Source organism: Henckelia pumila, chromosome 1, assembly GCF_033568475.1.
Source record: "Henckelia pumila isolate YLH828 chromosome 1, ASM3356847v2, whole genome shotgun sequence".
Classification (NCBI taxonomy): Eukaryota; Viridiplantae; Streptophyta; class Magnoliopsida; order Lamiales; family Gesneriaceae; genus Henckelia; species Henckelia pumila.
Window position 1 is genome coordinate 113,762,349 of NC_133120.1, and position 9,943 is coordinate 113,772,291.

Genomic DNA, 9,943 nt, shown 5'->3' on the forward strand with positions numbered 1-9,943 from the left:
TAGGTGGTGGTGCTCCGGCCATTTGGTGGCCGGAGTAGGGCGGCCGATGCCTCTGAACAGAAGCTGATCACAGCCAAGAATAAGGAACAAGAGGGAAACGGGTTTAGGGATTTGGGCAGGTCCGGGTCGGGTCTTGGGGCCTGGATCGGGTCTGGTAATTTATGGGCTGGTTCATGTCGGTCCAGGTCCGGGTTAGGTGGGCCGGGCTCGAGTATTTTTAATTTTTAAGTGTTTAAGGTTTTAATTGGTTTTTGGGCCAATTAATTAGAAATAAAATTATTTGGGCTTCCAAATAATTTTATTTTGGGCTTTAAATAATTTATTTAAGTTAGCCCAATGATTTTTATGGGCTTGAGAGCCCATGGAAATTTTTGGGTCAGTCAGAGGATTTTTGGGCCAGTCTAGTGTCTTATTGGGTTTATTTAAGTTAATGAGCTTAAATATTTTTATTTAGGCCCATTTAAGTTTAGTTAAGTTATTTGGGCTAAAATATGATAATTGGGCTCTTATTTAAGTTTAATGGGCTTAGAGTGAGTGATCAGCAGTCTGGACCAACCCATGAAAAATAACTAAGTCCGAAATATATATTTAATTATTTTTATGTATGAAGTTTATATTTTAAGTATAAGTATATTTAATATGAAAAAAAACAATTAAATATATATTACGAACAAATTTTCAGTGCATGCATTCATGAAATTTTATATGTTATGATTATGATTATGTATGAGTTGAGCAAAAATATTTTTTTGATGGAAATTGAAGTAGTGTGACATAAGGGTGGTTATCCACCATATGATATATGATTTATGAGGTAGTTTACTACCATAGGAGGTGATTTATCACCGCCACGTACGTTGATTCATGAGACTGATCGGTCGGCACAGATAAGAGTCACACTTACGGATAGGACCATAGACTGTTTCAAAAATACCATGCTCAACTATGTTATGTATGATGAAGAAAGATGATGTTTATGCTTAAGATTTATGATTCAACGTTTATGTTATGAAAAATATTTCCATGCATGCTCATGTATCATGTATATGTATTAGTATGATTATGTGATGCATTATTTTAAACTTTGATATCCAAGTTTAGACATGTTAAGCCCCTAGGCTCACTACGCTTATATGGTGCAGGTGAGACAGATAACTTTTAGGTAGCTCCTATCGGTGGTGAGGATGTATGAGCTCACGGAACAGTGGCCCCGTGACCGTTGCAGTTTTTAGATGATGTTTTAAGATACATTTATTTTTATGACGTTGAGTTTTAAAACAAGTTGCATATTTCTATTTTATTATTTCCCCATATGAGAGTTTCAAACATGTATTATTTACTATTTTTGTTTCATGCATGAAACCCTTTTTAATTATTTATTTGTTTATTTTTATTTAAGTTACTACCAAGAAGTATTTTATTTTAAATGTGATACATATATGTATGGGCATATATGTATTGTTATTATTTAAAAAAAAAATTCCGCATTTAAGTTTAGATGTTTCAGATAGAGCGAGAGAAACTAAAAAAACGTGGCGAGTGGATGGTGTGGCAGGATGGGGGAGGAGAAAAATGTTGAAACGTGGGTCTTTCAGTTTTGTTTTTAATTGTAGAAAATAAGTGACTGTTCGGGGGCAAACACGTGTCATAGACTCAAAGCATGTGAGGTTAAATTTTCAAATTTCTTTATTGACATAACACCGTACCGTTTTAAAGGGAAGATGTTTTGAGGGTAAAAATGTAATAATATATTGTTGTCATCAAAATCAGACCAAAGTAGTTATTGAAAGAGAAAGAAGTATTATAAAATAGTAAAGATATAAGAATAGGAAAAGATAATAGATAATATAAATATTTAATAGTATTTAAATTTAGGGTTAGTGCCCGGTGTTTGAACTTTTTTTTATTTTTTGGCTGATTGGGCCACTAGTTTGACGGATCCGTGGGTTGTGGTGTGGTGGGTCAATTTGAACCGTGGTGTTGGTTGGGGGTTGTGGGTTAAGCTAGTCGATATGTAATGTGGGAAGGAATCAGGAGTTTATTTTTGGATAAATTAGAGATTATTATTATATGATAATGTTATTTAAGTGGTATTTGATTAAACTTATTCAAAGAGTTTATAGATTGTTTTAAGAATTCATAATTTATAGCGTTCGCTTATTTATTTTTTCGAAAAAAATAAAAAGTTGTCAAGATGCATGTTTGGATAATTTTATTTATTTATTTATTATTTATTTTTAAATTGCATGTTTGGATAAACTTAAATCATTATATCAAATGGATGTTAGAAAAAAAAAATTTGATCAAGAATAAGTAGAGGTTCAATTTTACTTTGAACAAATACATAACAGCAATATGAAGGGTATAATAAACCCATTGATTTTATAATTTTTATATTGAAAACCGTGCATTTAAATTAAATTATTATTAAATATATGAAATTCTTACACTCAGTTAATCAGCTCGCAAGGCTAAACATCGAACTCAACCAAATATGCTAACTAATCCTAATTGATTTGTTCAAAATTTGTTATTTAAAATTATAACAGTACCTTTATACATCTTTATTGATATTTTTTATTTTTCTAACATAATCTTTTGTTAAACACTTTAAATTATATCTTTAATTTTAAATTCAGTCATATCTCATCAATAATTTAAATTTTAGATTACTATATTACTTTTAATAAATATAGAAATATAATTAATTTTAAAACAACAAAAATTATTATGTTCAGATAATTAGTCAATTATATTGTGATGATGTTATGAAAAGTGTAAAGATGACAGAAAACAGAAATAGATTGAACATATTGGGGCTTAGTGTTGGATATATACTATTTATTTAAGAAGGTTTTGTTTCGTCCTTGGAACTGACGGAAGGTAGCAATCTCTCTCAAATTACACAATAAATCTCAAGTTCCGCCATCAGAAATGATATTAAACCCTTCGAAGAAGTAGACTCCCAAAATGAATGCAAATGCGTTCTTTTTTTTCAAAAATTTTAAAAGTTAATTTACATGATCTTTGATATTCTATTTTATGTTGTTTGTCTGTATTAATTGGCTGGTTTTTTTAATTACGTGGTGCGTACACTTGTTAAAAAAAAAAAAAATTAAAACTGATTAAAAACATCAAAGAACAACACTCAAATAAAAGTAACGAAAAATACTCGAAAAATGGTAATGCAAACAACGTCATCTCGCTAGTTTCGACTTTCGAGCACCCCTGCGCTGCCTAAAATTTCCAGGCAGCACTTTGATGCGTAGAAGCACGCAAAAGCCCGTTCATGCGGTAATTTGCAATTGGGTTTCTTTGTTTTCTGCTAGTTTTCGAGTTCCGTTTAATTAATTTCAATTTATTAAGCTTTAAAATTTCAATATATTGTATGCAAAAGCTCTTATTTAATATGAATCATGAAAAACTTACTTTTTTTTATTTTTTTATGAAAAACTTGTCATTATGAAATTGATATATAATAATAATTTTAAAAAAAGTAAATTATCCAAATAATAATAATTTTTAAAAAAGTAAATTATCCAAAAAAATTAATGGCTAAAATTAAAGGTAATAAACCCCTTATCTAATTAGTCTAAGCAACAATCTATTCCTCCCGCCGTCCAGATATTTTCGTTATCCTTGTCACTCTTCTTTGCTTTTCCTTCATTTCTTTGCTTATTATTACATAGCAATGCTACATGTATAATCAAATTTGTACAACAATTTTTACACCAAAAAGAATTTAATACAAAATTTTAATTTATCAAATCTCACGATACATTGAATGCAAAATCTCACAATATCATATCAAATCTCACGACATATTATTGTAAATATCGTGGTACAATATATTAATTGTACCTATTGTATTATTCATTATTATATGTCGTCTAGATATTTCTCTCCAAAACATATTTATATTATATATATTATTATATAATAAAAGCAGAAAAATGAAAGCCAAAGCCGAAAATGGCTGTTGCCTTCTCTGTATCACCATCGACCTTCTTCCTTCCCTCCAGCTACAGGCAAACGCACGCGTATCCCATTTTCCGGAGGCAAAGATTCTTCCCCAGAATACCCTTCTCTTCGTTCAAAAACAACAACAGTAACCCGCCGGAGATAGATTGCCCGGTGCCGCCGGAGCAACGGCCCATCAACGAATACCAGTCTCTGTCCGCTTCTTTCCCTTTTTCTTGGGCCTCAGCTGATATCGTGGAATACAGCTCAAGATTGCTCGCCATGGGGGCCTGTTTCGCAGTTTTTGTCGGCCTTCCGGTTTCTTGGATCGGAACGGCCGAGCCCATTAGGTTGCTGTTTGGCGCCGCTTCGAGTGGGCTTTTTGTGGTGATTCTTGCTGTTGTTAGGATGTACTTGGGCTGGGCTTATGTTGGGAATCGGCTGCTTAGCGCCACCGTTGAATGTGAGGGGAATGAAAATTGCACGCATTTCATTTAATTTTTCCATCTGTGTTTTTTCTAAAATTCTCTTTTGTGGGTCCTTTGGCAGATGAAGAGACAGGGTGGTACGATGGCCAGGTACTTCTCTTTTTAAATTCCATTTCTTCATAAAGTTTCATTATGGTATACGTAGAATTAATCAGTTTTACATATTCCGTAGATAATTTTATAATTTCAAATCATTTTGTAACTCAATTTCTAAGCTATCATTGTACATATAATATTTTCTTTGGTTTTATTCGAAAAATATTATACTATTTTTGTGGATTTAGCTAAAGAATGGACTTGATGCATGGTTATTAAAATGAACAGATATGGGTGAAAACAGCAGAAGTTTTGGCACGGGATCGTCTGCTGGGATCATTTTCTGTAGGCCCTTCATTCAATAGATTTTATGACATGAACCACATATGTTTTTATATTTGCATAAACAAAACTTGTATCGACCAGCTAAAAATTTGTACAGGTGAAGCCTGTCCTAGGTAGACTGAAGAACACCCTTTTGGTTCTTGGAGTCTCATTGTATATATGTATAGTATTCCTTCTCGATTTCGAGAGCGGCCAAAAGTATGCAAACATGGCATCCGATGAATCTGGAGGTAGAGCCATACCCGGAGTTTACAACGAGGAATCTGCGAGGTCCTTCGAGCCTGATGCATTTTGCGGTGAATCCTCGAGTCCTTGAATGTGATCTGTATTCTCTGCAATCAAATTGTGTGCATTGTATAGTTTTGTGTATGTGAATTCGTGGGGATATTTACATGTGTAAATTAGCATAGTTGTAGTAAAGAACGTTGGTTTATTATGCTAGTTGGTTGGCATTCAAGCCTCAATCAAACTATCAAGAATGAAGTCAGGAGAAGCCCCAATCTTTTTGCTATACTTATTTTACATCGGTATTCAGTAAATGCAGAGATTGTACCGAAAACCTTCGAAATGCTCTCGATAACTCGAACAAACCAATAGTAACCATTTATGAAGTGTAAAATATGTAATGCAGATTGAGGCCTCCATATAATGCTGATGAAGAACTTCCTGGAGGAAGATTTCACCTGGTGTCAATCGACGTCCCCTGTGTCAAATCTGAAACTAGGGAAAGCAGCAGAGATGTCCCTGGAAGACGAACAACAATCCGGGGAAATGACACAAGGACTTTTTAATCATACAAGGCATAAAAAGATTGAATTTATGAAAGAAGCTGCATACATCAGATAAGGTAAAGTCATGTTCTTCAGAAGAGTTGGATGCCTTGTGACAAAGGCCTTCCAATCCTCCTTACTGATTTTACCATCTTTATCAGCGTCGGCATCGGCAAAAGTCTGCCACAAAAATCACAACTCCTCTATGAACAATCCCAGGAACTTGGAAACACACAAGTAAAAATAAATGTATTTCTGGTCATATATATACTTTGCCAACTATCTCCTCAAGGACTTCATCAGAAAGTACCATGTCAGATTCTTCCCATATTGCGATCACCAGATGCTTCACCTGATCATATACCAAAATCAAGAAATAATGTATACTCAGAGTAGCACCCGGAAATGTTGTTGTATGTAGCTAAATTTCACCTCTTCCGGCTCAATGTACCCTGTTTGTCTCAGGTCGTAAAGCTTGAAGGCGACTGCAAAACAATAAAGACTAGAAAACGTTATGTTTTCGGGTTCGTCTGAGTTATAACGATGATGATCATACTATTCTTACAGTTTATTTTGTGTTCCATAGGGCCATGGGGATGGAATATATTGAGAGCATGGATAAATTCTTCGAATTCAATCACCCCATTCCTCTTTTCATCGAACAGATCAAAAACCTGTTATCAAAGATAGATGGTCGAATAATTTTGTTTGAAACTTTGCTAGGATTGCAGCAAATGTAATAAGATTTAACAGTTATCTTACAATTATTTCAGACAATGATAAAGTAATATTTCTTAACAATTATTTAACTATTCTCTTAATACTTCATATGTTATAATTGTAAATAGTAGATATATGGTTATTTTCAGAAAACACACGTTTTATGCACAGAGATACTAACTTCATTGAATTGATGGCAATACATAAAACAATATACGTTGATATCACTAATACCGGGACGTAAGAGTTTTCATAACTAAACGAGCAAGAATTTTGAAGATTGCAATATCTTTGATTGAAAGTTGAAAACAGGTTACAATACAATCTTAAAAATAAACTGAAAATACAATATAATTTTTAAAAACAATTCTCAATTACTACTTGTACGAGAGAGAAAGAAAGAAAGAGTGAGGTTAAGAAATTCAGTTCTGGCTCTTTCTGAATTGATCTTGCCTATTTATAGCAGTTTGTGGATGATAGTAAAACTTCTTTTGAGAAGAATCTTGCTTTTTCATTTGCTTTCTTGGAGTGACATTACGGAATGTCCAACATTGCTTTTTGTGATTGATGTGGTCAAATGTTAATCATTGGATTATCAATATGCATGTCAATTTTTATAAAAATACAAGGGTTTCACGTGATCTAATGGTAATGAAATAGGGAAAAAACACTCCAAGTGTAGCATAGAGTACTTACCCGATTTCACCAAGACAAATTGTCTTGAGTTAATGTTTTTACGTTTTTTTTTTCCTTTTTCATTTTGTTGTTTTGTCATCTTGTTAATTGGTACATCAACTTAACACAAACACACACAGTTGACTTCAATGATCCACATTTATTTTTATACATGTAGTCCATGATTTTTCAATGGATTGTAACAATGAATAAAGATAGTTGGATGCAATCTAAAAGTAGATACCCGTATCTCATTAACCATGTATACACACACTAAGTACACACAATGTATGTACAAAATAGTTGGGTGTGAAATCGAAAAGAGATGTTTCACTTGCTTCAATGAATGGAAGGATGTGAGAATTGCAACAGATAAAACGAGGATTGAGGTTTTAATATATATAATTACCCTGTCCAAAAAGATGTTTTGGCCATGGGAAGTTCTACAAAGTGCCAGCTGAAGCTCTTCCTACGTGCATGACATCAAATTGTTAGAATAATTTAATCTTCAAGAAAAATTAATGTTAGATTAATAAATTGCCATTACAATACACGAAACATGCAATCACATTTTGGACAGTATTAGTTGCGGGGAAAAAGGGTCATCGAAACTATCTTAATTATTAGTTGCTCAAAAACAGGTATCGATCGATATATTATAAATCCATTTTCTTTAAAAGCAAATGCCAAACAAAATAAGTGGTTAATTCTAAGAATGAATTGAACATGTGATTAATTATGCGATTTCACGATATACTTAAAAATCTGGTTCTTAATCTCAAAAGTAGTGGTCCTATGGTTTTAGAAAGGCGGTCATATGCTTTTACTTGCTTAGACAAATTAAATGCATTATATGGCATGAAAAAAAATGATGTAATCTCTTTATAATCGTTGGATTAATCTTTGGGGTACGTACGAGCTCAAAGATGAGATCGAACTATCAACTATCCCTTCGATAAAATGTAGAGTTTTGTCTAAAAATTTTGATAAGCTTTATTAACAATTATTTATGTAAATTAAGTCTTCCAAATTGTGATAAATATTGAATATTGCGTATTGAATGAGCTGTTAATTATTTCCCAATTGTACGAAGGAGACTAATGACACTATAATATAGTGCTGGCCGCCTCCCGTGCATGAGGTGGACATTTACAATTTCACATGGGCTCTAGATGACTAGACATATTCCTGGACTAGGGAGTGTGTATATATATTAATATATATGCATCATCATATAATTAATTAAAATTAAAAGGAAAAAACTAGGGGGGAAAAAGAGAGAAATTTTAATAAAATTGAGATTTAAATGTTGAAAAAAGAATGAATAAAACCAGAATGCCATAAAAATAAAATTAAATCATGAAACCTTGTGTATAAAGCCATCGTCAATAATTGAACTGCTCAACTTCTTGAACAACTCATACAATGCCGCTACTTCGCTTACTGTAACTGCAAAAATAATCACAATTTTTAATTTTTTATTAACAAAAATAGTCACAATTAGTGCATGATATTATCAATTAATGACAATCATACCAAAAAAGAAAAAGGAAAAAAAAAGAAAAAAAAAAAAAAGAGGAGTGACATGAATGCTTTCAAGACAAGTGCCGTTACATAGAGATTCCTCGGAGAGTCGAGCAAAATCCTCACCCCCCTCCTGCCTTAGTTTCTTGCAACCGGACAACCAATTCCGGCACTCGAAACAACCCGAGCAGGCGAAAATCGTCCCTTCGACGATCTTGATTATCGGAAACACCGCCGAACATAACTTGTAATCAAATCGAAAACACACAATTAATGATGATGAGGTAGGATTTAATTATGATGTAATTAAGTGGGAAGACTTCATAAATTACCAGAGAATAGCCGAAGTCCATCGGTATCATGTCACTCATGCGAGAGTAACTGTTTTATTGGGGGGAAACGGGAGTTTGTTTGGGCTTCAACTTTATCATGTGATCTGCAAAAAAATATTTGCATTGTTTTGTTTGATTTATAAAATTATTTTTTAATTCGCATCGAATGTTCAATTTTAATTTAGATTTTTGTGATTTTTAAAATTATATTTTGTTGTTTTTGAACAGCTTGATTTCATTGATGTGTGTAATTATGGGTTTTTTGAAATTAATTGTGAAGTAAATTGTTTGAAATAATTTCATTCAATTTTAATGATTTTCTATGTCATTTTTGCATTTTTTTCATTGTAAATATGCATAAACGCATCCGTTTTCAAGTGGTTCACTTGTAGGATCTATAAATTTTTTTGGTTTCACTTTGGAAATGGATATTAAAATTTTTGCATTTTAAAGTTCTATCATTTCTTTTATAAGAAATGATATGTTTTTGAGTGATTGACGTATGGATTTTTTCATGATGTAATATATTGTTTGAAACATCGATCATTTTTTTCTTTTTTTTTTGTATATTCTGAGAATATTAATTGAAGTATATTATATATACGAAGATTAAATTTTTTACAACCATCAAAAAATTTTTCGATGTCATCTCTCTTGAAACATCACATATTTAGTACTCCATTCGTTCCAATTATATTGTCCACGTTTTTTTTTTCCAAATATATAGTAATATATCATATTTAGTAATATTTTTTTACACTTCTTTACTAATGTACCCCTATTAACTACACCTTTAAAATTGTGCAATCATTTTTTAATATATTAAATAGGGATAAAATTGAAAGTCTATATAAAATTTACTTTTTAAATAACTTTTTCTTAATCTGTGTGAAAAAAAAAGATGATAATATATATGAGATGACAATATATATGGGACACAGAGAGTAATTTATATTTTTTTATGTCACTATATCATATTTATAGTTACCATATTTTGCAAGTGTTCTTTGATTGCAAATTAATATTTTAATATATTTTAATTATTAAATATTTAGTTTATATTAGTTTATTTTTTTAATCAAATCGGTTAGGC

General features: G+C 31.9%; 2 protein-coding genes across 3 annotated transcripts; one reads left to right on the forward strand and one right to left on the reverse strand.

Moving 5' to 3' along the window:
• Positions 1-3,954: 3,954 nt before the first annotated feature.
• On the forward strand, positions 3,955-5,265 carry LOC140877955 (uncharacterized protein ycf36). Its single transcript, XM_073281557.1, has 4 exons — positions 3,955-4,423; positions 4,510-4,538; positions 4,773-4,829; positions 4,927-5,265. Exons 1-4 carry the CDS (start codon positions 3,973-3,975, stop codon positions 5,143-5,145), a joined length of 756 nt encoding a protein of 251 aa, XP_073137658.1. The 5' UTR covers positions 3,955-3,972; the 3' UTR covers positions 5,146-5,265.
• A 153-nt stretch (positions 5,266-5,418) lies between these two features.
• LOC140877960 (calcineurin B-like protein 7) lies at positions 5,419-8,944 on the reverse strand. Of its 2 annotated transcripts, none has more exons than XM_073281569.1 (9): positions 8,851-8,944; positions 8,609-8,762; positions 8,361-8,443; positions 7,404-7,463; positions 6,165-6,273; positions 6,032-6,084; positions 5,910-5,951; positions 5,667-5,779; positions 5,419-5,573 (listed from the first exon to the last, which is right to left on the reverse strand). In XM_073281569.1, the coding sequence occupies exons 1-9, from the start codon at positions 8,887-8,889 to the stop codon at positions 5,519-5,521; spliced, it is 708 nt and encodes a 235-aa protein (XP_073137670.1). In that variant the 5' UTR covers positions 8,890-8,944; the 3' UTR covers positions 5,419-5,518. The 2 variants fall into 2 exon arrangements, with proteins under 2 accessions (XP_073137670.1, XP_073137663.1); XM_073281562.1 differs by having other exon boundaries at positions 5,871-5,951.
• Between the last annotated feature and the right edge of the window lie 999 nt (positions 8,945-9,943).

Excerpts from the sequence above, each read along its gene's own strand:
- LOC140877955 (XM_073281557.1), top strand. The coding sequence starts at position 3,973 with ATGGCTGTTGCCTTCTCTGTATCACCATCGACCTTCTTCCTTCCCTCC. Across the intron at positions 4,424-4,509 it reads GCTTAGCGCCACCGTTGAAT|ATGAAGAGACAGGGTGGTAC; the intron begins GTGAGGGGAATG and ends GTCCTTTGGCAG. Across the intron at positions 4,539-4,772 it reads CAGGGTGGTACGATGGCCAG|ATATGGGTGAAAACAGCAGA; the intron begins GTACTTCTCTTT and ends TAAAATGAACAG.
- LOC140877960 (XM_073281562.1), bottom strand. The coding sequence starts at position 8,889 with ATGAGTGACATGATACCGATGGACTTCGGCTATTCTCTG. Across the intron at positions 8,763-8,850 it reads TGGACTTCGGCTATTCTCTG|TTATGTTCGGCGGTGTTTCC; the intron begins GTAATTTATGAA and ends TTTGATTACAAG. Across the intron at positions 5,780-5,870 it reads TTGAGGAGATAGTTGGCAAA|ACTTTTGCCGATGCCGACGC; the intron begins GTATATATATGA and ends TTTTTGTGGCAG.